General features: G+C 38.6%; 2 protein-coding genes and 1 long non-coding RNA gene across 5 annotated transcripts in view; 1 reads left to right on the top strand and 2 right to left on the bottom strand.

Moving 5' to 3' along the window:
• Window positions 1-432: 432 nt before the first annotated feature.
• LOC117824367 (G-protein coupled receptor family C group 6 member A-like) lies at window positions 433-6,762 on the bottom strand. The gene is made up of 7 exons (XM_034699839.1): window positions 6,648-6,762; window positions 6,345-6,511; window positions 5,413-5,531; window positions 4,460-5,221; window positions 3,766-3,981; window positions 2,755-2,881; window positions 433-2,581 (listed from the first exon to the last, which is right to left on the bottom strand). The coding sequence occupies exons 2-7, from the start codon at window positions 6,355-6,357 to the stop codon at window positions 1,533-1,535; spliced, it is 2,286 nt and encodes a 761-aa protein (XP_034555730.1). The 5' UTR covers window positions 6,358-6,511; window positions 6,648-6,762; the 3' UTR covers window positions 433-1,532.
• Window positions 6,763-9,461: 2,699 nt separating this feature from the next.
• Window positions 9,462-27,281, top strand: part of tmem63a (transmembrane protein 63A) — a 19,050-nt gene continuing 1,230 nt past the window's right edge. Inside the window, exons 1-22 of the mRNA XM_034699218.1 lie at window positions 9,462-9,681; window positions 16,113-16,309; window positions 16,475-16,554; window positions 16,634-16,712; window positions 16,878-16,915; window positions 17,033-17,175; window positions 17,365-17,416; window positions 17,538-17,646; window positions 17,820-17,890; window positions 18,890-18,970; window positions 19,254-19,371; window positions 19,573-19,706; window positions 20,078-20,218; window positions 23,717-23,870; window positions 23,967-24,073; window positions 24,256-24,342; window positions 24,484-24,549; window positions 24,897-25,059; window positions 25,749-25,854; window positions 25,949-26,116; window positions 26,925-27,040; window positions 27,115-27,165. Of these exons, the coding sequence (XP_034555109.1) occupies window positions 16,139-16,309; window positions 16,475-16,554; window positions 16,634-16,712; window positions 16,878-16,915; window positions 17,033-17,175; window positions 17,365-17,416; window positions 17,538-17,646; window positions 17,820-17,890; window positions 18,890-18,970; window positions 19,254-19,371; window positions 19,573-19,706; window positions 20,078-20,218; window positions 23,717-23,870; window positions 23,967-24,073; window positions 24,256-24,342; window positions 24,484-24,549; window positions 24,897-25,059; window positions 25,749-25,854; window positions 25,949-26,116; window positions 26,925-27,040; window positions 27,115-27,165 (2,235 nt within the window). The 5' untranslated portion in view covers window positions 9,462-9,681; window positions 16,113-16,138. The remainder of the gene's footprint in view (window positions 9,682-16,112; window positions 16,310-16,474; window positions 16,555-16,633; window positions 16,713-16,877; window positions 16,916-17,032; window positions 17,176-17,364; window positions 17,417-17,537; window positions 17,647-17,819; window positions 17,891-18,889; window positions 18,971-19,253; window positions 19,372-19,572; window positions 19,707-20,077; window positions 20,219-23,716; window positions 23,871-23,966; window positions 24,074-24,255; window positions 24,343-24,483; window positions 24,550-24,896; window positions 25,060-25,748; window positions 25,855-25,948; window positions 26,117-26,924; window positions 27,041-27,114; window positions 27,166-27,281) is intronic.
• Window positions 19,151-27,281, bottom strand: part of LOC117823936 — an 18,164-nt gene continuing 10,033 nt past the window's right edge. For 2 of the 3 annotated variants that reach the window (XR_004633517.1, XR_004633519.1), the window contains 4 exons: window positions 26,008-26,101; window positions 24,911-25,033; window positions 20,073-20,162; window positions 19,151-19,363 (listed from right to left, as the gene is read on the bottom strand). This is a non-coding gene — a long non-coding RNA (uncharacterized LOC117823936). Of the gene's footprint in view, window positions 19,364-20,072; window positions 20,163-24,910; window positions 25,037-26,007; window positions 26,102-27,281 lie in introns of all 3 variants that reach the window. The other variant, XR_004633518.1, reaches the window with a different exon arrangement.

Raw genomic sequence — 27,281 nt, 5'->3', positions numbered from 1 at the left:
ATCAGATGGCACAGGAGAAGTCACAAACAGTGTAGTAAAGCTGTTTTATGGGTTGAAAGTGGAGACACACTGATCTGCTCTAGCTGTTTCTATTTATGGCAGCCAGGGCTACAGACTGAGAGGAGTGTCTATAGCTTTGGGTGTGTTTAGCTTTCACTGTACCATAACAACGAGGCTTTCTTAAAATATTTTGAATGGTAGAATTTTTTAACTTCAGCACTGTTTCAACACATAAACAAGCTTTTGTATTTTGACATTGTATTACATTAACTTTATTAGTATTAACTTATTTTCTCCTTTTACAAGCTCATGGGTCAAAACAGTTGTTTCTGTAATCACATGCTGAGACAAAAGTGAGGACATCCAGAAAAGCAGGTTCAACCTTTATTCTTTAGAAGTGCAACACAAGGAAACTAATTCCTTAAGCACCATGAGTCATCATCAGCTTCTTGTGAAATCTAAATATGAGTGATCTATAACCACAACATTTTATAATATCAAACCAAGGCAGAAGATCTTCTCAACCATCACAGATACAAGTACAGATAAAAAAAAACATGAGAGAAAACCTTCATTACGTTAAATAGCAATGCAATTATTAAAGCTTAACTGTTGTCACAATGGCCCCAGTGTCACAGTTCTGCAAATTAAATGACCAGTTTTACAGTATTAACATTAACATTGAAACACCATTACAACTAGATGTCTGTGACTTTGATCATTTCTTTGATTCTGAATCAATCTGGGTTTTTTCCGCTTCTCATGCAGCCCACCAAAGTGTCTTGTGCCTCTTGTTTATTTAGTGAAAGTTAAATAAACTTGAGGAATTAATGCATCACTAGAGGTTAAACATGTATTATTAATTATTAATGTATTTTTATACGAACCTATAAACTTGCAGCATATAATCATACAGTTCTGAGTTATTTCAAATATAACATTGAGAGCAAAACTATACAGAGCCCAGAGAGTAACATTAGGTGAAAAAATGTGTGCATCGGTTATCAAATGGTGTTAATTCTGCTGGGGTTATGATTCCACTTGCCATTTGTCTGTAATCTACTTTTCAACAAAACTATCACCTTGGTGGAACTTCAGGACAGTGGAAAAGACAGGTGAGTGAATCCTTGCTAAACAACAGATTAAATAAAAAACAACATGGAGGATATTTCAGTAATGAACCCCATCCCACAGTCCAGGCAACAGCAGCAGAGTTGGTGAGTGCATCCCTAAGTGGCCAATTGCAGCTTAAACCATGAGCGGCTGTGACAATAACAACAATGTTTAAAGTTATTTGCCTCATTCATATTTAAAGGTGTGTCAACTGCAAAGCTCAGAGAAAGATAGAAATGACAACATAAATCTTCTTGTAGAAGTCCTTGTCAGCTTTTCTTGTTAGTAGCTTTAGTTCGTAGTCGGGTTATAAGCAGGATAATGTAAAGTGATCAGGTGATTATGCAATTTAGAATCCAATCAGGGTGAGACAAGACCCCTTTACTTTATATCAGACTCCTGCTCACCCTGGCAGGATTCTAGTCAGGATGTGAGATCTGCCAGCTTTGATCTCTCTGTGGATTTGATGCTGGGGCTGCCACATCAAAAGCAGGGTTTTGCATCCCTCCCAAACTCAATGATGAGACAAAACCCCCATCTTGCTCGTCAGTGGTACTGCTCATGGTAAAATTTCGAATATCTCGCCGGAATGCGCTCACTGTGTTTGCTTTCTGCCTGAACAGAATAATGTAACACTTTGTGATAAACTGACAGGACAGGATGCCGTAGGCTGAGATGAGAATGACACCCATCTCCACTGCTGAGTGGTATTTGTTTGTGACATTGGCATAAACTGGGCCAAAGATGATCCAGCAGATGAAGTAGATCAGCATGCTAAAGGTGATGAACTTTGCATCATTGTAACTTTGAGGCAGCTTTCTGCCCTTGAAAGCGAGACCAAAGCAGATGAGAGCCAGAACACCAATGTAGCTGAACATGGCTCCTAAGGTAGTAAAGGATGTCTCACGGCACCTGAGCAGCAGATTTTTTCTGTTTATCATTTTCATCTTTTCAATTGTTGGAGGACAAAAGGCCAGCAACATGGCACAGATGAACACCTGACCCAAAAAGCACACTGCAATAATCATGTACGGCTTGTAGAGCTTCTTCAGGAGTCCTTGGATCCTGGGGTCAAACTCAAAGGCCATGATGATCTTCAAGGATTTGACCATGATGCAGGAGACACACAGGGTAAAACTCAAACTAAACAGTACATGCCCTGCTTTGCATTTCCATAACTTGGGTTCACCACCAAATAATGCCACACTCGCAAATGTGCTTAAAAGCGAGAAGAGGAGGAGGATACAGATCGGTCCCACAGATGCACGAACAACAGGAGTATTCCAGCACACAAGGAAGATGATCCCAACTATGATGGTAAGCAGCCCTCCTAGAAAGGTAAATGCTAACAAAATTATGTGATATATATCATCCCATTTCATATAGTCAGTTTCCCTGGGGAGACATTTATCACCTTCTTCAGCAGAGTAATGAGTGGTAGTGTTACAGGGATAACACTTTGTGGAATCTGTAAACATAGGACAAATACTCATTAGAGTTATCAAGCTGGATGAACCCTCTTCTTTAAACCTGACAACATGCTTTTTTAGCTAGAATAATACAGAGCTATCATTGTTTTTTTCTCTGCTGGATTTTGCATGTCATCAATGTTAATAGTGTTGACTGGAGTCTGATACATACCGCTGGCATTGGAAAAGTAGTGCAAAGGACATTTTTGGCATTGAAAGCAGCAAACAGGCTGACTCTGAGCTGAATGCTTCCTATAGCCTGGAGAACAGCTTTTTGAGCACCTGGAAATCACACCTCTCTAACAAGAGAAAGTATCCTCATTATGTTCTTCATCAAATAGATCATTCTTGTGCAGAACAGAGTTAAAGAATTGGAAGAATGCAAAAACAATAACTTTGGAAAACCTATTAAATCAAAGTCTTGACGATAACCATCTTTGAAAAAAATAAATGTAATGTGAAAATAAACATAAAGAAATACAGTGTAACTAATTATGTTAATGTAGAGGGGAGTAGCAGTTATTTAATCTTGTTACCAGCCGCTATGAAAGAGTGGGAGACAAAGAAGAAGAAGCAGCAGCAGAAGAAGAAGACAACTCAGAAACCAGCTAGCTAGCTAGCTTTAAAAGCAGTGTGTATTTTTTTTACTGCAGCCCAAATCAAGTCAGATGACAGATGACAGACTGTCTGCAAAAAAAGTTATCTCACTAGTTTGGGAGTTTATTGTGACTTCTTAGAAGTTTTAGTTTAGTCAGAAGTTTGGTGATGCAGTTAGAACATAACTTTGAACATCATTAAAAATGAATGATCAATCAATCAATCAATCAATCAATCAATCAATCAATCAATCAATCAATCAATCAATCAATCAATCAATCAATCAATTCAGAACAAATGTTATCTCATGACACGTTCGAATGATGACATTTAAATTAGACAATGTGTTTATTAGTATATTTTATGAAATACCACTTAGCTCCACCCTTGTCTTGCCTTTCCTTACTTATTCTGATAGCATCACTTTTTTTTAAGCTTAAGGAGTGTGGCAAAGGGGCGAACTGATAGAAATCACCATCCATAAAGTCACACCTCTAACTTGTACTGCAGAAAATGAGGATACAGAGAATATACATGACAGAGTAGTAAGAGTAAAACGACTCAACGAAGAAGAGCAAATACTTACTGTGACTTTTTCGAAATCTTGTAATGTATTTGTCGAGATGAAAGTCAGATTCTGATTTTGTATGCAGTACTGAGCAACAATGTAGTGTACGTTCAAAAGGGTTGGTGTCTGCTTCCACAGGATCACATCATAGCCTGTGTTGAGGTCACCCCTTTTGTTGAATTCATAGCGTGCACCATCCATGCCGAACTTTACTTCCTTTAAGGCTTCTTGTACCTAAAGATACAAAGTGTTGAAAACTGTGAGTTTGAGAACTTCTGACTTACAGCATCTTAAATCTGAAGTAGTTGAGTTTTTGGCCTCTCTGGGGCAGTGCACGCACTAGATTAACATATTATCTTTATTAACCGTTTTTTTTTCTAATTACCTGGCTGTGTTAAATACTTGATTTTGACTGGTCAAAACCCCATAACATCAGTTATAAATTATGAATAGCAAGAGTGACACTAGGGGCAACCAGATCTTGTCATATCAAAACAATCCAGCACATTTTACAATTCAATGACCTCACCTCTTCCTTTTGACAATATGGCAAAAAAGTTAGTTTCTGATAGCCTCAGTAGAGCACAAAACTTTAGATTAGTGACTAATGGCTGACCAGTCACCAGTAGAGAAAAGGAGATAAGGGACAGCGAAACACTTAAAGTCATTCCATCATTTTCTAATCTACGGTGTCAGGTGTGTATCTATTTACCTCAATGGGTTGTAATCTCTGGGTTGTCCTACAGTCCCTGCTGCCGCAGAGATTTGAAACAGCCTGAGCAATAGCTCTAACTGCCAACTCCACATTGGAAACAGAGGGATATATATTCGTCATTAACTCCTCATTGGCTGTGTCGTTCGGCTTTTCTTGGTTCCCTGTACTGTTTAAATAATCATATAGGAATGTGTTGTTCTTCTGATGGTCAGGGTTTACATCAAGATTTTTGAGATACTGCTTGTATTTGGTTGTGTTTCCAGATTTCAGCATGATCCCAAAGATTGTTCCCACATCACTCAAAGTTTGATTCCCCAGCACTTTGGCTGATTCTGACCAATTATCGTTTGCCACCCAAACTTTCTTTTTGCCTCGATGATCCTTGTAGAGACTCCTGAAGAGGTCCATCATATGATGAACCTTTGCAAAGGACACAATGACTGTCACTTTTGGATTTTCGGTGATGCTTTTGACTGTGTCTCTGATGTCATCCTCCAATGACTGGTCAATCAGAGCCTCGTGAAGAATTTTGGTGAAGGCAATGCAGATACCGTTCTCACTTGCATGCTGCTGGAGGCGTTCAACTGCATAACGACCGGCTTCGCTATCAGTTGCTACTAAACCAATCCAGGTCCACTGATGGCTTTTCAGAATACTGATGATGGCCCGAACTTGGTGATCATCCTCTGGTACGGTCCTCATAAAGCTTGGATAACGCATTTTATCACTGAGCTGACCAGAAGTTGAACCATAACTAATCTGTGGAAGTAGTAGGAAGAATCAGTCACACAACAGTCATGTCACAGACTTGCTATTTTTAAAAAGAATGATTCAACACTTTCGGGGTATGTTTTCTGCAGGTTATGGCTGAGTCTTTTTATGAATGTAAATCACGCAAATAAAAAACGTCCTAGCTTCAATCAAGAGAGGGTCTTTAGGATCAGTTGTACCTGAGGGATATTCTCCAGGTTGAGAAGCCTCGTAACAGCTATGGATATCTCAGAGTAGTAAGGACCAACGACAGCCAGCACCGGTGGTGAGGTCTGCTCTGCACCAATCATACGGGTATCTGGAATAAAAAGACCTGAAATGATGACTCATACATTTTTACCAAAGATCGATAAATAAATAAGATGATCTATCAATACATTAGTAGTGATAAGTTCTGTCTCACCCAAAGCATTAAGACAGCCATTTTCAGCAATTCAATCAATATCATTGCTCAAAATTGAAATACTTGTATACTGTTATCAATTTCATTTTAAAATATAAGCAGTCATTTTTTTTTCATTAAGGAAAATGCATGACCAATTTTCAGACAAAGTTACTGTTGTTCGGAATCAAACATACCTGTAATCATCAAAACATTTTTTTTACAATATGAGGAAAATTAAAATATATTCAATAGGCAATCAACATGTCGAAATATTGTTTTAAATTCTTATTTTATAAGTTACAGCAGTAGTTGTATTATGTTATAACTTAAAGGTTTGAAGATTTCAGTTCTTGCTACTTTAATGAAAATGTAAACTAATATAAAACCTCATCGTTCCCGTTCACCAGTTGAGATTTTTTTTACCAGCACAGTGTCTGGGTTGGTTATGTTTTTGCATTAAGGATTTTTACAATGATTTCTGTTGTAAACAAGCAGACTAAATATTTTGTTTTGATCCTGTATTTAAGCTTTTCTTTAATGTGAGTAAGCTTTTCCTATAGGAGCAGCTGACAGTATGAAAGAGAACTAATCTAATGAGGAGGCTCAGGAAAGGAAACAGGATCATAATATGGAAAAATAGCTTAAGTGTTTATACTAAATAACAGCCAAACAACATCATTTATTTATTAGTTTTATCAACAGTAGAATTTTTGATGCTGTACTTACTGTTTAGCTTCATGAAGGACAAGCTGTTTTTCAGGGCTGTGGTAACGTCAGAGCAGGAGTCCAGTATACGATATCAGAGGGTTAAGTTCCCCAACTCATGCCTAGCATTGACCTCCTCCACCGCCTGAATCATTATCAGAGACTGGACCAGCCGAGCTTTGCTGAACCTGTGTGATAAAAAATGAAAAAACCACATGTAAGACTTATATGCACCCTACTTAATACCCCCTTTTACTCGTTAACATCATATTGTTAAGAGTCATAACCACATAACAGCACAATAACCGGGGTACAAAATCTTACCTGTCACATTCCCTTCTATCGCTGCGTTCCTTAGTTGTCCTATTTGAAATGCTTTCATGTATTGGGAATAATCCACCAATTATAATGTCACCTGGAGCTGTGGCCCCATCAAAACCTGTGGTTAGAGACAACCGAACAAGTAACACTACAAAACTGTAGAATCCAAAGAACTGCTCCATCTTCTTCTGGGCATTAGTTGGCTTGGGTCTGCTGAAGAGTGTCTCTCTCTTCCTAAAAGTTCTATCAAATATCAGTTGTAAATGACTCCTCAGTGAGGAAGCTTCTCACAATGTGTCAACAGTCTCGTCACTGTCAGTAGTTTTCTTTTTAATGTGTGGGGAATGCAAAAAAGCTGCTTCTTCCTGATCACATCATTTGACAACACCTTTCTATAAAAGAATTCCATGGAAATGACTTAACACAGACTGATTGTATTAAAACTACAGAGAACAGGTGCTGAGTCCTGAGGGAGCCATGTTTATCAGTGGAAAATATTTAAATTAAAAGTTTGCATCGTGCGGAGCACCAATGTAAACTTGTTACGTCTAGCACCTTAAGAATTATTTATCAAGCTTTGGCTGTTTATGCATGTTATAATAACAGTATGTCATTCAACTGAAGGTTAGGAAAAAAAGGCGTTCCCTCTGGGTTAAGAGAATACAATTCCAGCTAATTCAAGGGTGTGAAGACGTCAGCTCTGAGGTTTCCCTTTGATTGATTTATGATTTATGATTATGATGTATGATTATTAAACATTTAAACACTTACATACCTAAAATGAGATTCAAAATTAACCCAATATGATCTCACAGTTGTGAACTTAGTCCCAAAATGTTATATATAGATCTGTGTACAATAAACGCAGAACTTCCAAGGATACAAGGGTTTGTTTTTGTATCAGACCATGCAAATGTTGGTTTACAGGTTTGACTCAAACTTTTGATGTTTTTTTTAATCATAAAAAATGTTTTGGCAGCTAAACCTGATCAAACTGTCCCCCTCTTCTCACATGTAGGTAAATATTGTATTTTGGTTTCACATGCAAAACAGCAGCAGAACAGAGGGAGTGTTCTGGCACAGCCCTCTGGGTAGCATGCAATGTAAAAATAACCCCAGGCAAGTCACCACTGTATGCAAACTAATGTAGAAAGAAATTTACTTGAGTACTGTACTTAAGTAAATTTCTTGAGTATCTGTACTTTACTTGAGTATTGTTTTTTAGGGGATACTTACTTTTTAAAATGTGTTTGTGTAGTTCTGTTTGTCTCAGTGGTTTAGTCATACCTGTATATCGTGCGTCTCCACGGTTGAACGTGGAGCAAACACAGAGCAAATTTCACTCAGATCAGGCAGTTCATTTAGAGGTGGTAATGATGGCTATAATTCTCCACCTGAGCACCCATGGTCATATCTTCAGCCCGCGTTAAAGGTTTTTGAAATGAAGAATGATACGTATCGTTTGAAATGTTCTCCCTGTTTCCCACTCTGCCCAAACATACAAACATTCACTGTCCAACCTGAGAAAGCGTGTTGAGCTTTGTCACATTTGTTTCATTCCAGATGAACATTTCAAACTAAGTTGTCTGTGCTTGGAGTAACTTAGTTGCTGTTTTTATTCCATGGTATAGTTTTTAGAGATTTAAAGTAATGGTTTCTAAATAAACATAATGTAACAGAATATACTTCTATGTATTCTTGACTGCACTTATGCTTTGTGAAAATACAACATTTCGAGATATTTTTAAAAGTACTTTGAATAGTACTTTTAAAAGCAAGTACTCCAGTACTTTAACTCTAGTAAAGTACAGTACAGAATGCTGCTGCTTGAGTCCTAAACAAGGACCAAAAAAGTAGAACACATCACTCCAGTTCTTAGATCTCTACACTGACTTCCTGTCTGTCAGAGAATAGACTTTAAAATCCTGCTAATGGTTTATAAAGCACTGAATGGTTTAGGCCCAAAATACATTGCTGATCTGCTACTACTTTATGAACCACCTCGACCTCTGAGGTCATCAGGTACTGGTCTGCTTTCAGTCCCAAGAGTCAGAACTAAACATGGTGAAGTAGCGTTTAGTCATTATGCACCACATATCTGGAACACTCCCTGAAAGCTGTAGGTCCGCTCCAACTCTCACCTCTTTGAAATCAAAGATTAAGACTTTTTTTTTTATTCTGTTTGTTCCTTGTTAATCTATGTTTGTATGTAACTGCAGAAATTACAATAAAAATTTGATCACAAAAAACAAAACAAAACATGTGAATATGTCCTTCAGTACTATGCCACGTTTGAAAGTCTCCAGAGAAAACCATGGCCGTGGGAAGTAGGGGTGCTGAGGGTGCTGTAGCACCCCCTGTTGGAAAAGGCATCACGCAATCTTTTTCTGGATGCATAAATAAGTTGAAATAAATACATTAATTAACTGGGGAAAAAAACTGTTTTTTTTTAAATTACTTTCATTTTATTATTTTAGAACTGAAGTTATCTGGATAAGTTCTATTCAATGCGCTTTACTGCCTTTTGGGCCTGTTTTACCAGGTTTGGCTTGAATGTTCTTTGCTGTACAACGGGGTATGGAAGTTGCAAGTCTGGCATTTCATACATATTATAGTAACCTGTATTATATTCGTTATTGATGTGAATTTATAATGAAGAGTTCTCTTGAAAGCTTGCAGTCAAACCAGATAAATAAAAATGAAATGTATGTGCGCTATAGCCTATCAGTTGCATAAGTAACCTAAATGCAAAAAGAAAAAAAAATTGCACCTCTTACTACAGCACCCCCAACTTAAAGCCACTTCCCACGGCTCTGGAGAAAACACAGAAGGGTGTTCCGGCTTCTGTTTCACCTGCAGAGGCTCGAGGAATGATCAGAATTAGAAGCACGAGACAGCAGCAGCCTGTTCAGCGGCTTCGTCAGCGCATGCGCAAAACATGATGGTGGAGAGAGCGGCCGCGACGAAGTGAAACATATTTCAAGTGTTTACAGTAGAAAGAAGTTTCATTCTGGCGGAATAAAAGACCACAATACAGGTAAGACAGTCTATGTGCCACGCACTGACATGTTGTGCCTTGTGATGTGAATTCGTGATATCCAGAGGAGTATTTTAAGTTACACGGATGTTGACAGAGCCTGTTGACGGAGTTGTAACTCTCTTTGTGGTTAGTTTAACTCCTTCGCTGTAGCTTGGCTTCAGTAAAGCCTGTTCAACGCTACACAATAAGCTATTGTTCAACTTTAAGCTTGGCGAGACTACTAACCTCCATACAACTGAGCGCTTGACACAGTCAGAGAGTCAAACCTTCAAACAGCTGTGAGGAAAAGGAAAGTTTATCTGTGAACTCTGCGTACAGTTTTATTATCTTACATCAGCTGTTTCATAACTTGTACTTTTTGGGACTTTTTCGTATCAATGTCATGGAAAATGTTTTATATTCAGCTGTGAAATCTTACATTATAACTAATAACTAGGTCCGCGTGACTCAGAGTGTATCCGCCTATGGAAGGTGGGGCGCGGGAGCTCTGCTAATAACTTGTGGCAGTCTGAGTTTGAGTGGATGCACACTCGATGTCACTTGATTGTTTTTTGCTTCCCGCAGAGTCATGAGTTAACTTGACTAACAAACACAGATTCTGGATTAGGCTGTGTCTTATAAAAGTCAAAAGGCATGCAAAGGCTTAATCATGATGTTACACGCATGTCTTTCAGGATATGCACAATAACAAAACAAGCAGTGGGGCAATGCAACAGAGTGCAATTACTCAACTGCGTTTCTTAAAGTGGCACCTCCACTTAACACTTCACTTTGATATCATGTTATGACACTTTTTTTTGTCTTTCATTCTCTCCAACTGAGAAGTACTCATTTGCTTTCAACTGATTTTCATTTACTCAGTCCTGGAAAATTCTAATTTTCTACACAGGCCTACAAAATAAAGAGCATTGTTATAGAATAAATCCAGTAGCGGAGCCAGGGGGTGGCCAGGGGTGGCCATGGACACCTCTGAAAACTGATTGGCCACCCCTGTGGCCACCCTGAAATTCTTAAACATGATTGGCTATTTGCCATGTCAGAGGCATGACTTATATTGAAATCAGCTATTGTGTTGTTGTGTTTCAACAAGCTGCAGAGAAACTAGTTTCTTTGCATTTGAATATTATTTTTGTTGATGCTTTGACTTTGGACAATCGTCTTCATTTTGAGTCCTTAAAGAGTTCAGTTCAGCAGATTTAAATGTTGATCCTCTGTACCGTTACATCTTTAATGTCAACGTTAGACATCTAGAAAAATGTAATATTTTTTAAATTATTTTATAAAAGAAGCTAAAGTAGATGTGATTATTGGAGATAACCCTCCTAGGATTGGGGTAAGCTCTTAAGTTTGTTTTCCACGCCTGGCCACCCCTTCAACAGTCAGTGCCCCTAGTTTGGCCACCCAAGTCAAAACTGTCTGGCTCCGCCACTGGATAAGTCACCTGAAAATGTATAAAGTAATCAATACAAGTTTAAGATCTTCTTGCAACAAAAAAAGCTGCTTACACAGTAAAAGTAATCCAAAGATATTACTCCAGGAAGTGGCCATTCTACTACAACATGAGAAACGAATTGAATGATTACTTTCACTCCATAAAAGATGTGAAACTTCACCACAACTGTAACCAAGAGCATGCAGGTTCTCTCTGTAACCAACACCAAGGGATTGTTAAAGTTCCTCCTGCTTGTTTTTCAGTAGCACTGTCCCTGTAATGCAGGCATGTCCAAAGTACGGCCTGGGGGCCAATCGCGGCCCAAGGTCCATTTAATTATGGTCCCAAGCTTCCATCTTAAGATGTGTTATTTATAGCACAGATATTAATCACATTCTGAATCATCTGTACATTTGCAGTTTCTTTCAAGCGCACAAACAAAACTAAAGTCAATCCAGAAATGTCTCAAAAAGCTTCATATGGACTACTTGTCTAAAGCCAAAGCATGGGGGATTCTGCAAGAATATAATTAGGAGGAAACACAAGAACTCTTAAAGCTGACAGGCTTTCAAATTAATGTTTTTATCATGATGTGAAAATGTTCTTGATGAACACTAAAAGTTCAGAAGACAAAAAAGAGGACACAAGACAAGATCAAAATTAAGATGCATAAAAATAGTTCAGAACGCAGGACAATAATGATCTAGTTCTTAAAATGTTGTCTGCTAGTCAGAAAAGTCTTAAAAACAACATGAAAAAGAAGTGTGATGAAATCCAGATCGTGATCCTGACATAGAAAAACAATGGTACAGTATGTTTTCCACATTGCCCGACCCTAATGAAAAACATTTTCCTCCAGAAGAAGATAAAGTTTGCTAATGTTTACGTGGCTTGTGGAGAAGTGAGGACTACCTAGTTACTGATTTATTGAGAAAAAAATGTAAAATAATTGTTATTAAATAGAGATTTCATATATAACTTTTATGATTCCTAAGTATCAGTAGGAGCCACTAGCCCTGAGGTATTCTGACAACATCAAATGTGGCCCTCTTTGAAAAAAGTTTGAACACCACTGCTCTAATGTTATCATTTTTAAAGCAATGAGGGGTTGTTTTAATAGCATAAAGCTACTCAGTTGTTGGGATGACAAGCTGCAGCCGTTTGGATGTCCTCCTCGCCCTTGATGGGTAAAATAGTCTGCCAGGTAGAGCTGAAAGGGCCAGCTGATGAGTGTGTAACATATTTTATGGAAATGAAAAAAAGAGTAAAGAATCTTTTTGTCCTTTATTTTGTAAACATTCATGAGAAGTTGATTCATTATTCAGCCATGGGATTAAAGTTCTGCTTAATTCAAATGCATGTGGTAATAATAACACTTGAATGATGAAGGTATTGATTATCTTAAAGAAGGCAGAGGAAAGCACATCTGACAATTTGAAATCTGTTATTAGAAAGTACATTTGGCTTTCTTTACCCACTGATAGTGCTGGGCGATATTGAAAATGATGTTATCACGATAAAATATTTCATATCAGTCGATATCGATAATTATCACGATATATATCAAATCATTTTTTAATTTAAATTTAAAGGCTGATTTTTGCTCCTGATTCAAAGTTGAAGAAACCAGACAGTTTGTTAGTTTGTATCTGGATTTAGTTTCCTGATGAACTTCTTCAATCCATCATTTCTGATGGTGCTAACATGAAGCAGGTCTTTTGTGTAAAATTAGATTTTTGTGAAGTTTTAGTTTGTAATTCTTATTTTTCTCAGATTGAGGTTATTTCCATAATTTGATTTAAATTTAATTAAAATTATATCACGATAATTATCGTTATTGAATTATCGCCGAGCCCTACCCACTGAATCTGCTGTGGAAAGCAGATGAGGGTCAAATATCATCAAGATAGAACACAAAGGTTAAAGCCTTTGCTTTGGTAGGACTAAATCTAATGTCAGGCTACCTGAATGATGAGCAGAGAACAATTACACTTCCATTCTTATGAATTGTGATGCTGTGACACAATATAAAAGAGGAACTGTGGCACAAAATTGCGGATGTTTAGATGGTGGTTTTAGTCTTGGTTTCAGAACCATAGTATGAATGTTGAGGGTAATGTAAAGTGACCGAGTTTCTTTTTTTTAGCTAACTGAAACTCTGACAGCTTGGGCAGAATGCTGAGGAGTGTTGTTTTTCCCTATAACAACCCACTCACTATACATGGTTCTGTGTATTATACAGTTACTTACATAATGGATAACTTCTTTTCACCAAATGCTGACTGGACATGATTGTATTGATTTTAAATATGGTTGAAAGCACTCTGTTTGAAGGTGAAGTAAACCGTGTCATATCCATAGACTATAAAATATGGACGTAGTATCCGTGATGTCACCCATCTGTTTTTGAAGAGCTGTTTTGAGGCCAATCGGCGGCGGCAGCCATGTTGCTGCTGTGTGACAGGCGGAGTTTGAGCCTCCTAGCCGACAGCTACAGTGTTCCCGCCTGTCAATCAAGTCAGCTGTGCCTCTCGTTGGAAGACTCGTAATCTCAATATCTTTGAAATGACCACGTTATGAAAAAACTCGTCCCCCGTACAATGTGAGCCGATCGAGACATGAGCTATCCAGACTACACTCGTCTTTTGTACCAGGCTGTAAACATGTTTATTTCTGCTGTAAAGATCGGCTTTTTTGAATTGGTGTGTATGTGGTTTCCAGTACTTCCGGAGCCAGCCTCAAGCGGATCCTCGATGAACTGCAGTTTTTAGCACTTCCGCATTGGACTTAATTTTTAGACCGGAGGTTGCCGCTTGGTTATATCACATGAATTAGCACTACACCTGAATGAGTATTCTGCATCTTCACTGTGCCAGTCTGTGACATTTTCTTTCTTGTCTTTGACTGTTTTTGTCTCTTTTCCTTTTTTTCCCTGCCGTAAACAAACCAAGATGTCAATCAATCAATCTTTATTTGTATAGCGCCAAATCACAACAAACGTTATCTCAAGACGCTTTCTACAAAGAGAGCAGGTCTAGACCGACTCTATGTTAAATTATTAACAAAGACCCAACACCAGGACAGTGTAAGACTCAGTCTTATCTCGTCTTAATCCACCATGAGTAGAGTACTTTGCAGTGTTTAGCAAGTCACAGCGGCGAGGACAAACTTCGTTTTAACAGGCAGAAACCTCGAGCAGAACCAGACTCATGTTAGACAGAAAGTGCCTTGAAAGTGACTGAACGAGCTTTCTGTGCAGCAATAGGGTTACATTTAGTCTGCCCAGTCATTGGTGGGATTGAACCACATCCCTAGCAACAGTTTGCTATCAAGAAATAACAGCCACAACCATAACAACCATTGCTATAGGCTATTGACCAATCAGAATCAGGCATTTAACACAGCAGTGTTTTAAACATTTGTTAGCAGTTTAATAAATAATGGGTATAATTATTCTTTTTAACCATTTCCTGTCCAAGCAAGCAACACTCTTTGCTCTGGAAAACTACAACAGGCATTTTAAAAATGATTTTACTTTCTATATATATTGATTAAACCAAACATTGCTGATATGTTATGATAATTGAACTACTTTGCAGTTGCAGTCCCAGTCCAGGTACTGTAAAGGTCTGAACTGCTGCAGGTAGTTCTACCTAAAAAGACTACACCCCATGGTGGAAGAGTGGTTAACCAGAGTAATTACAGATAATCTGCTGTCAAGGTTTGAGATGCCTGATCCGGGTGTTTCCTTATATTGCGTACATATTTCAACCTTTGCAGAGAGTATTTCTTAGTGTTTAATTTCCTCTCTGGTGTCAGGAAGTTTTGGCTCTCAAATGTACCATCTACAATTTGTGTAACTGATAGTAGTTGTTATAGTAGGGGAGAACAGGGTTGGTTGTCACACTTTTTACTGTTTGGATGATTGCTCATCATCAAAACATCTTTCAATAGTCATTCCTACGTTAAATTGAAGCTTAAGGTGTTGGCTTGAAATGTGTACCCCTCTCATTTTCCAACTCATTGTAACAAAGAGGCAATTAACTATCAAAGACACTCTGACACATTGTGACAACCAACCCCATCACGGGGATGGTTGTCACACACTATGGGGTTGGTTGTCACAATGGTATTTTAATGGGAAAAATCTTTTAAAAAAGTTGAGAAGGCAGTTTAAAAGTTTAATTGCACTGACAAGTGATAGGCCTACATAACTTAATGCATTTCAACATAAAATGAGCAAGGAGCATGAACAGGAAACACATCTTTAGGCCAGTCTATATAACAACATAAACAAATAGGCCTAACAATAATGGCCTACTCAACTAGGCTGCATGCAGTCACTGTCTGAGTTACAGTGATGGACAATGTAGGGTCTGCGCACTCAAACTCATTTCACCATGTATGATTTTGCCAACATAGGGGTTGGTTGTTACATGTGACGTCCAACCCCAAAGAGAATGCGACGACCAACCCCAACTGGAGTTTTTTGCTAGCATCAAGGCTAACAACCATCTAACAACTACTTAGCTAGCTAATAAAAATCTAAAATATAGCTTTCCCCTCACACTTTGTAAGGGTAACACTTGTTCTGTTATAAACCCATCATTTAAAAGCCTAGAAGAAAAACACTGAGGAGCTGAATATTTACAATTTGACATGAAAAACACAAAAAGTCCTCTCACCTCAAGTTCAGCTGTTTTACTCCAGAGGAGACTATGTAGATGAGCTCTGATCCTAATTCTGGAAATGCCCATACCCCAATTTGAGAGACAGCGCCCTCTGGTGGCGAGATATAACGAGTGTGCCAACCAACCTGTGTGACAACCAACCCCATTCTTCCCTATAAAGTTATTTTTCAACAAAATGTGAAACTTGCTCTGTTGTTATGGACTTTTTTGATATTGATCAGACAGTTGGATGCTATCTGATATTATTTGTTTGTGTTGGAGCACCTTTCTTCCCATTCACTCATTTCTCAAACATCTCTCTGCAGGCCAAACTTGTGGTTCCTCCTCAGTGATGTCTTCCCCGTGGTGGGGGCAGTGGCCCCTGCTGGCCAACGATGGTGCCTCTCTCCCTATATTCCCGGACAACAGTAGCTGCTTAGGCCCCTCTCAGAACTCTGCACTCAGCGGCCCTAACTTTGGGGGCGTGCCAGTTGTGCTACTGCTCGATTTCTCTGTCTTCCTGGTATGTTTCTGTCTGCCTCCATCCTCCTGCTTGTGATGAGATGGATGGAATGTCTAAATGTTTTTGTGTTTTTTTTAAATGCATGTAATTCATGTTTTTAAATCATATGTTTTTATGTATAATGATGTGACAGTTGACAGGTTTTATTTCTCTTACTACCTGCAGGTGTTACTGATCCTCTTCTCCTTCATCAGGAGGAAGTTCTGGGACTACGGGCGTCTGGCATTAGTTGCAGACACAGAGGGGTCAGTTCATGTTCCCACATTACATTTTTTCTTTATTTTAAATGAATTTAATTCTGTCCTTGACATAAAAATATATCAGGTTCACAGAGTCCAAACACCGCCGCTATGGACGCATGTCTTCTGTTTTGTCCAGCGTTGAAGACCCTGAGTATGAATTGGTATGTTTGTCAACAGTTTCCCTGCATGATTCAGTTTGAAGAAATTTCCCTTCATAGATTAAACAAATCATGAAAACAACCTTAATGTTTAAAAAAATCTACTGACTATACCTTCATAGTTCAAACGTTGATTATAAATGTAATAACGCCTGTCTTCCTGTCCAGGGATTCTGCTCTTGGTTGCCTTACATCCTCAGAATGGAGTGAGTGACTCAGTAGTTTGCTTGTCCCAGTCTTCTCTTATCACTCAAAAGCAATTTATCATGTGCAGACTGAAACATGTTGATTCCTCTAATCATGTGTGAACGTGTGTGTTTCAGTGAAGAAAAGATAAAAGCCAGATGTGGCATGGATGCTGTTCACTACCTGTCCTTCCAGCGTCACCTGATAGGCCTTCTGATCGTTATTACTGTCACCTCACTGGGGATCATACTCCCTGTAAACCTGAGCGGAGACCTGCAGGGTGAGTTTTTCCACTCCTGTCCTCTTTCATATCAAGTGTGTCACTTTAGTACAGTACATTTTTTTACCACTTATATCTTCAGGACAAATTTTTGTAGAATCAACAGTCAGGTTTTTTTTACTCTTGTCTTTTTCTTTTCATCTTCTGTGTGTGTGTTACCTTTTAACAAACAAACTTAATGCCTTACAGGCAATGATCCACAGAACTTCGGAAGGACAACCATTGGAAATCTCCCTGCAGGGTAACTGTGCCGTCAAAGAATGACACAAAGTGCTTGGATAGAGATTTTGTCTATAAAACAACTTTATATGATTCAGACTGTACAAAGTGCTTCTCTGTGATGGTGTCTTTTTTGTTTCTAGAAATGACTTGTTGTGGCTGCATACAGTGTTTGCAGTCCTGTACCTGGTCCTGACACTTCTACTTCTGCGGCACCACACGTCTCAAATCAAAGGCATGCGCAGAGAGTCTGTGAGTCTCTTAATGCTACTCTGCAGTATTTGTTGTTGATAATATTCTGAGCTTGCACACTTGATGTCCCTAAAAAATATAGTGAGATCCAAAACCAGTGTACTAAAAACTGAGTTCAGATACACCTGTGATGACACCTGACTGATCCGTCTTTGTTTCTTTTCTGTTTGTAGGCCAGGAACACTTTGTTTGTGTGTTCAGTTCCTAAAACAGCAACAGAGGAAACTGTCAAGACTCATTTCACGTGAGGAGATTATTCTACAAAATTGATCATATCTCGAATTGTTAAGTGTAATTTTTAGATGCACATTTTGGGCTTTAGATAGTGTTAATTGAATAATTCCATTAATAGTGATTGCTGTTACTGCAGACTCTCTGACTTTATATAGCATAGTAGAAAGCTCTCTCTTGATCTAAATACAATGAAAATTAAAGACTCATCTTTTTAATCTGTATTTTAACAAGTCTGTTTTTATTTAAATACATTTTCTGGTGTTTTTTAAAAGTCATTAGTTTCAACTTTCAGCAACTTTTTTATCAATTGATTTATATCAATTTATTTATTTTATTATTGTCACTTCTTTATCAATCAATCAATCAATCAATCAATCAATCAGACTTTATTTATAGAGTGCTTCTCATAAAATGACATTTAGGCAAAGTGCTGTACATAAAAACAAATTAGAATAGAATAAATTTAAAAAAGAAATAATAATAAAAAGACCCCCCCATATTAATCCCAACTCCAGCCCCAGACCCCCAAACCCACCTCACAATCCTAAGGTTAAGAACACCATATATGCAAAAAATAAATAAATAAATAAATGGGAATCGTTCAATCAATCAATCTTTATTTATATAGCGCCAAATCACAACAAACGTTATCTCAAGAAGCTTTTACAAAGAGAGCAGGTCTAGACCATAATCTATGTTAAATTATTAACAAAGACCCAACACCAAGACAGGATAAGCTCCAGTCCCCCTCTTACAGACAGGACTCAGTCTTATCTCATCTTAATCCACCATGAGCAGAGCACTTGGAGTATTTAGGTAGTAACAGAGGCAAGGAAAAACTTCCTTTCAACAGGCAGAAACCTCAAACAGAACCAGACTCATGTTAGACAGCCATCTGCCTCGACTGAATCGTTGTTCTTATTTCACCTGTGTATTCTTGTTGTGGTGCACTTTGAACTGCATGTGTATTTAACAGATGCTATATAAATATGGTCCTGTCTTTGTGCAGAGAGGCGTACCCTTCTTGTCGAGTATGTGCAGTGACTCTGGGCTATGATGTGGCAAAGCTCATGCACCTTGATAAAGAGAGGTAAGAAATCTGAAGTGACCATGAATCAAATTTGGGTGAGGTTCTCTCTGGCACAGAGTATGTGCCAGCGATCCTGGGAAGTACGGGTGAGCATCCCAGACTCATGCAGCTCACAACAGCAGTTATGTGGGAAATAAATCCACTGTGTACTTGAATTTCTGCAAGTTTGCCTATGAATCGTTTATGATTACCAACATGCAAAGCACATTCTGACCTTCAAAATATGTTTCAAACGTCACTTAGCTGGAAAGGACTTGTATGTGTTTATTTTTGTTAACTTCAGGATGAGAGCTGGAAAAAACCTGCGCTTCTACGAGCGTGTTTTAGAGACTACAGGAAAACGTGAGCTGATTAACCCCCGATTGTGTGGTCACCTCCGCTGCTGCGCCCAATCTGAGAAGGTGAGATGAAGTAGGAAAATAGTTAGGAAGAGAAATGATAACACTGAAATAAAAAAATAGTGTCTTTCACTCATTGTGGCTGCAAATAGAGCGACACTGATTCTAGATCCAGATCATATAGGTGTGTGTGTGTGTGTGTGTGTGTGTGTGTGTGTGTGTGTGTGTGTGTGTGTGTGTGTGTGTGTGTGGGTGCTTCTTTAGGTTGATGCCATAGAGTACTATTGTACAAAAGAAAAAGACCTGCTGGAAGAAGTTAGGATGCAGGTAGGCCTCGTGCCAGAGCGCCCCCTAGGGATGGCCTTCGTCACCTTACAGACAGAGGCCATGGCCAAGTTGTGAGTATCTATTTAAAGGCCTTGTATTCTGTCACTTTTGCTATTAGCTTCAGTTGTATTCACCGTTAAAGACAAAGGCTGGAACACCTGCGCCTACCTAAGGATATAGCTTTCACACAGTTCAGCAATCCAGTGCTGCAGCAATGCAACTACTTCTTTCATTATGATTAGTTGGCTTGTTATGTGCCAGCATACTCTCCCATAACAATCCATATGTCAGCTGACTGTGCTTGTTTCTCTGGTCAGGATAGTGATCCAATGTTTTATTATCACCACATGACTTTTTTTAGTGGAAGCAAGCCTGTGGGCAGCCGTTGTAGCAGAGTGCTGGTTAATGTGTATCCCTAACAGCTGTCATTTACTCACCTCAGCATTCTGAAAGACTTCAATGCACTCGAGTGTGGCGGCACAAGCTGCTGCGGGAGGGTCCGCCAACCGTCATCCAATTATGAAACTCTGAAAGTGAACAAGTGGTGGGTCAGCTTTGCACCGCATCCCAAAAATGTGTTCTGGTAAGATCTGAAACACCAACACTCCACACAGTGTGTACTCCATGCAGATCACAAGACTTATTTTGTATACAGCTGGTGCCACTTAGGCTGGGATATAACTCAATTTAATCATTAAATGACTTGTAGTCAAGTCATGTGTCTTTAATGTCGTACAGTATTCTCAGGGACAAACGAGTGATTCAAATTAAGTTGTTATAAGACAGAATGGGTCTTTGGGGTTGAAGTTATTTTGTCTCAAAATTCAAAACATATTTCAGTTCACCAGCAAATTTTACACTGATCCTACAATAGAGCAATGTTTGCTAAATGAAAATATTAAATGTAATAGTGTTCTTACGGTGTTCTTACAGTTTTATTAGCAGTGTTTTATAAACGTGTATATAAGAACTTCCCTTCATTTTTAGTTAAATGTATTATCTGCCAGCGTGTACTCTGTTGATTGATTCCTTTAAATTAGCTTCTCATCTATAAAAGTCAAGGTCAAAGTTCAAAGTCTTCTTTATTGTCAAAGACTGCAGTATGCACCAGACATACAGAGGATTTGATATTACGTTTCTCTCTCAGACCCTAGCAACGACAACAACTGATGAACATAAGAAATACACACAAGACGAAGAGAATGGATTTAAAAAAAAAGAAAAGGCTTAGCTAGAAAAAGATAAGCTAAAATTAAAAAGAAGTAAGCTAATCAAAATAATAAAATACAGTTTAAAACAGTGCAAAAACTTTGCTTTAGTGCAATTTAAAATCAAAGTGAGTGTGTGCGTGTTCAGTCCTGAGGATGATAGAGTAGTTAAGATTACCCAATCAAATCTCACCCTAATCCCCCCTCATTAGTATTTGATATCATCCAACACAGAGGCATGGCCAGTCTGGCATGAAGTATGTGCAACATTTATTTACCCTGTCTGTCTCATAGACTGTATAAATAATGGACTTAGTATTCGTGACGTCACCCATCTGTTCCTGAGCGCTGTTTTGAAGCCAAACGGCGGCAGGAGCCACATTGGAAATGCGGTACTCAACCAAATTTAGGCTGTTTTTGAAACCGCCTACTATACTAGCAGTACGTACTGATTTGGCCAAAATTCAGTATGTAGTAAGAAGTAAGTGAACAAGAGCAAAATCTGCAGTATGCCAAAACTCCCTGTATGTCTACTGATTTGGGAAAATGTCACAGTATGCATCGGACCCGTCTGTCTCGGGTACTGTTTCCCATGATCCACAGCACTCGATCTGCTTTTTCTTTTTTCTTCTTATTTGATGGGGGGAACTCAGTTTTTGGGTGCTGTGAAAATTATATAATTCCATGCAAATCACTTCTTAACTTTTCAAATCATAAGTGATGCTAAAGAAGCAGTTTCACGATCAGCTTGTTTATTGCTTTACAAAACCGGTGACGTCTGGCCCAGCGTACTGCAACACAGATCGAACAGAACAGTCATTCTACATACTAAATTCAAACGCAGTATGTAGTAGGCAGTACTTACTGCCTACTACATTAGTCAGTATTATGTAGCAGGCCGTTTCGAAAACAGCCTTCATGTGAGGAAAAGAGGCGGAGTGTGAGCCTCCTAGCCAACAGCTATGTGTTCCCGCGTGTCAGTCAAGTCAGTCATGTCCTTATTTGGGCAAAAACTGGTAATCTTAATATCTTCTGAACCGTTGCGTTAGAAAAAAATTCACCCCGGTACAGTGTGTGCTACGTAGACCCATGCGGTTTTTGAACCAGGCTGTAAACATGTTAATTAATGCTGCAAAGGTCATCATTTTCAAATTGGTGTCTATGTGGTTTCCAGTGTTACTGCTCGATGAACTGCAGTTTATGACACTTCTGCATGGGCTTCATATTTTGAGACTGGAGGTTGCCGCTTGATCTGTCTCCACTAACCATATCTACTTTAACTACCAGCATTGAAGCATGAAAGACATGTTGGTAAAAAAATAACACTACAGAGTGACATCATATATATCTTCTCCTCCGAGGATTCAAAAAGATGTCCGTTCAAAGTCATTATTTAATGTACACAGTGAGCAGGAGTTCTCTTTCGCTCCTGTCTTACGAAAAACTTGACATGTTTTTCTATAATTCACATACTAAAGAAAGGTTCCATAGCAGCATGGTGCACCGCAGTACAAATAGTTGATTGGTGATTTAAACATAACCCCACCTCGGAAAGGCCAATCACAGGGTAGAATTTGGGGGTGACCAATCAGATTTCAAGGGGGGCCTACTGCATGTTAAGGGGCAGCAGCATGGCCATCCCTTGCATTTTAGTTTGTGATATAAGAACAGCACAGTATAGACACACTGGCATGCAATAAGGACATGAACTAAAATGGTTTCACTTCGGTCAGCCATCAATGTACGCACAGAATAAGAGTGGTCTATTTTAAATCCCTGCTTAGAACATCATTTTATCTCAGAGCCTTTCCTGATTTTACCTGAACTTTATTTTATTTTACTTGATTTTAACCATTTAAAAATAAATATTTTAAAATACTTGTATTCCCTTAGAGTTCTTTTAGGGGAGTTTTATGTCTTTTAAAATATGTTTTATTTCTTTATCTTGCCTTGTGTGATTTTATGACCTACTTGTTTTATTTGCTGCCCATGTAAAGCACTTTGCAACCTGGCTTATGAAAAGTGCTCTATAAATAGCTAGTTCAATGATTGACAGTCACTGCCTGATGCAAATGTGTAAAGCACTGTTAAATGTTGTGTTGTGTCCGCATTTGTTTTCTTTAACATTTCCTTATTGCTGCTTCCTGATTGTCTTGCTCCATGTATTTTATGTCCATGGACACTTTCTCAAAGACTGTCACGTCATCTACTTATGTTGCTTTTAGTCATTTTTAATTGTATGATGCTATTTGTACTTTTCTTTTCTTCTCTTTTTTGTTTGTTTGTTTGTGTTTTGGTTTCTCCTCTCCCCTCTTACGTTGATTTGATTTTACTTTATGTTATTTTTTGTTTTTGTTTAATCTTGATCTTTTTAGGGAGCCTTTTTAACATCTGGCAAGGTACTACGGATGTAAACTAGCCTTTTGGCTAATTCTGGCATATTTACAGAAGTGTTAATCAATATGCATGATCCTTTTAAATAATTAATAATAAATAATAATAAATAAAATCATTATTATTAACTGACAACATCCATATGACCCATCGCTGATGACATTTCAGTGTCATTTCAGAACAATCAGTGCCAGCTAATCATTGAAAGCTAGTTGCTTTCACGGTTTTGTTCATTATTTTTCTCATAAAGGACAGCAGCAATGCAACAGTATGAAGGCTACAGTGGATAAAGATGCATACATTTAATCTGAAAATTGTTTTGATGAGATTCATTTTATAAAAATGTGACAGGATCAGACAGAAAGTTCTGGAAATGGGCTTTACTGCGTCCCATGTCTTCTGCAAACTAAAACAATTCACGTCTCTGTGTGTAACTGTCCTGTCTCTTGTGTTTCTTCCCCATCTTCTCCACCCTACAGGGAGAATCTCTCTGTGCGAGGTTTCCGATGGTTCATCCGCTACCTGATGCTCAACTTCTTCCTCTTCTTCCTCCTCACCTTCCTCACAACTCCCACTATCATCATCAGCACCATGAACAAGTTCAATGTGACAAGGCCTATATACTACCTTAACGTGAGTCTTCCACAAACACACACACAGTCTCAGCACGTTGACTCTGTCAGAGCTGAATCCGCAGTTGGTGATATGTTGTCGTTTTTTTCCCCCCAGAGCCCGATCATCACTCAGTTCTTCCCAACTCTCCTGCTGTGGGCTTTCTCTGCACTGCTGCCAACTATAGTCTACTACTCCACACTAGGAGAGGCACATTGGAGCAGGTAAACACTCACACGCGCACACACGCGCACACACGCGCACACACGCGCACACACGCGCACACACGCGCACACACACACACACACACACACACACACACACACACACACACACACACACACATTAGCAGTGCTGTGATCATCTGTGTTTGCAGAGGAAAATGTTTTGATCATCTGTGTCTCAGGTCCAGTGAGCAGCTGAGCATGATGCGTAAGCTGTACTTCTTCCTGCTCTTCATGGTGCTCATCCTGCCCTCGCTAGGACTCACAAGGTTTGCCAAGCATCAAAAATAACTCTTCATCCACATTGATCCTTGAGGTTTAATCAGATGTGGTATTAAATCAGGATCTACCGTACATCAGAAAAAAGAGGTTGTGACTTACAGCACTTCTTGTTTGTGTTTCTCTGTTAGTCTTGCTGTGTTTTTTCGCTGGCTGTTTGACAAAGAGTTTCTCGCAGGTGGGAAACTCAGGTTTGAGTAAGTAATCAATCTTTTTTACTTCCTTTTCTCTTTAAGATTGTTTTACAAAAGTTGTACAGCTGATTGATTTACACTGAACCGTTTAGAATACTGTACAATGTTGTAAAACTGACCATAAGTTCATCATAAAGGGTTTAAAGTCCAGGCCATGTCATTTCACTTTCCATTTATTTCATACAAGGTCAGCCAAATTTAATTATTGACCCAAGAAGGCAGCATTGTTTTGTTATCTCCTAAAAACATCATGTTTTTAATGATGAAAGTGTTTGTGAATCATACTTTTTTTTCTTTTTCATTCGTGTTTTTTTTAACTCTTCTTTTAACCCTTTACATTCCCATCCAAGGTGTGTATTCTTACCTGACCAAGGAGCGTTCTTCGTCAACTACGTGATCACGGCTGCCCTTGTCGGCTCCGGGATGGAGATGCTGCGCTTACCAGGGTTACTGCTTTACATCATTCGTATGGCATGTGCTCGCTCTGCTGCTGAGAGGAAATATGTCAAGCAGGTTAGTTAGGGTGTTTTAAATGAATCAAATGCTTCATGTAAATTATATTAGTATTAATGAATGTCTTGTATCGACTGGATAAGAGCACAATGTATGTCAAAAGGCCTTGTGCATTAAACTTAAAAACTGCTGGTAGCTCTACATCTGCCAGGAATCCTGCTAAGTTTGAAATGTTGCAAACTTTTTGTGAGTTTATTCTTTTGAATGTGGCTTAAAATGTTGATGTTTAGGGACTAAAACATGTCCTGATACTGTTCTAAAGTTTTTAAGCGTTGTTTTTAATCTTAAGTGTTTTATTAATGGCTGCCACTGCAGACACTCTTAAACACTTTACTCAAGTGTTTAAGCCTACGCATTATTTGTAAGGCTGCTACCTTGGCCAGGGCTCTCTTGTAAATAGATTTTTTTATCTCAATGGGACTTCTTGGTTGAATGAAGGTTTAAAAAAAAGTTGAAAAGGCTGGTGGACATCAAAAATGTGAAATAGAATTGTATTCTGTTACACACAAATGCCTTCCCGACCGAATTAGCCTTTTATTTTTTGAATATAAAGATTTTTACAAGGGTATCTTTTCATGTAAAAGTCAGTAAAAAGAAGCCAAAAATATCAAGTTTGTAGTTTAGTTGTTTTTTTTTTGCCTCACTTCAACTTTCAAATTGACTCCCTTTTTCATGACTTCTGTTCACAGAACCAGGCGTACGAGTTTGAGTATGGAGCCATGTACGGCTGGAGCTTGTGTGTGTTCACCGTCATTATGGCGTACAGCATCACATGTCCTATCATTGTGCCTTTTGGTGAGTAGTTATTAGGACACACACTTTCAACACACCCCCAGTCACAACCATGGAGAGTTTTTTTTGTGAAACACTGTGTATTGTGTGTCTAAAGGTCTCCTCTACATGATGCTGAAGCATCTGGTGGACAAACACAACATGTACTTTGCCTACCTGCCTGCTCGGCTGGATCGTCAGGTCCACCTGGCAGCTGTCAATCAAGCTCTGGCCGCGCCCATCATCTGTCTGATATGGCTGTACTTCTTCTCTGTCCTCAGAACAGGTCAGAAACAAGTGCTTGAAATAAGTTATAAAGAAATGCTTTAACATACACTACCAGTCAAAAATTTTGACACACCTTCTCATTCAATGGTTTTATTTATTTTAAGTATTTTAATAATACTGAAGACATCAAAACTATGAAATAATCTGGTTTTGCCATAATATTGATTACAAATAGGGCTATCCATTGTGTACTAACCCTACCTCTGAACAACACAACTGATGGTCTCAAACACATTCAGAAGGCAAGTCATTCTACAAATGCACTCTTAACAAGGCTCATGTTACTTAGAAACCATTCCAGGAGACCCCTTCATGAAGCAGACTGAGACAATACCAAGAATGTGCAAAGCTGACATCAAGGCAAAAGGGGGCTACTTTCCAGAATATTAAATATAAAACATATTCTGCTTTGTTTAACACTTTTTTTGAATTAAATAATCCCATATATGTTCTTTTATAGTTTTGATGTCTTTGGTATTAATCTACAGTGTTTCAAATAATTAAAATAAATAAAAAACCTTAAATGAGAAAGTGTTTCCAAACTTTTGACTGGTAGTGTAGCTGGTGATGTTATTGAGCAATACCTTAGTGTGTTAACATTTTGAGCCTGGAGATAAATGTGCATTTTTGGAGGTTGCATGTTGTCATACTATTTTAAATTTAAAAATATAGCCTTTACGGAATATGTCCCGATATGTTATATAAGTGAATTCTAAATCAAATTCAGAGATGTAATTCTTCCCACCCTTGCAGCATAATAACATGTCAGCTAACTATTTGAACTATTTGTTTGTGTTGCGTTTCAGGTTTCTGGGCTCCCACGTCTTTATTCACACTTGTGGTTTTGTTCATCACTGTCTTCATCTGTGTTGGCTACACCTGCTTCGGCCATTTCAAGTACCTCAGTCCTCACAACTATGAGGTGAGCTTGAGGACAAATGTTTGAGCGGTCACGTATGGTCTCCCTTCAAGCTTAATGTTTGCGTTGTTTTGCAGGTGAAACAGGAGGATGAGGATACAGCAGAGGGAGTGGAGGACAACACCACGGTACTGTACTTGTACTGTGTGAAAAAAAACCTGTCTTAGGCATACCTTTGCCACTATAACACAGAGTGACATCACAGACATAAGGGGGGGAAAGGGGGACGCAAAATGAAGATTGA

Source organism: Notolabrus celidotus, chromosome 13 (genome assembly GCF_009762535.1).
Source record: "Notolabrus celidotus isolate fNotCel1 chromosome 13, fNotCel1.pri, whole genome shotgun sequence".
Lineage (NCBI taxonomy): Eukaryota > Metazoa > Chordata > Actinopteri > Labriformes > Labridae > Notolabrus > Notolabrus celidotus.
The sequence above is the reverse complement of the archived record's forward strand: the minus strand, read 5'-3'. Positions and strand labels throughout refer to the sequence as shown.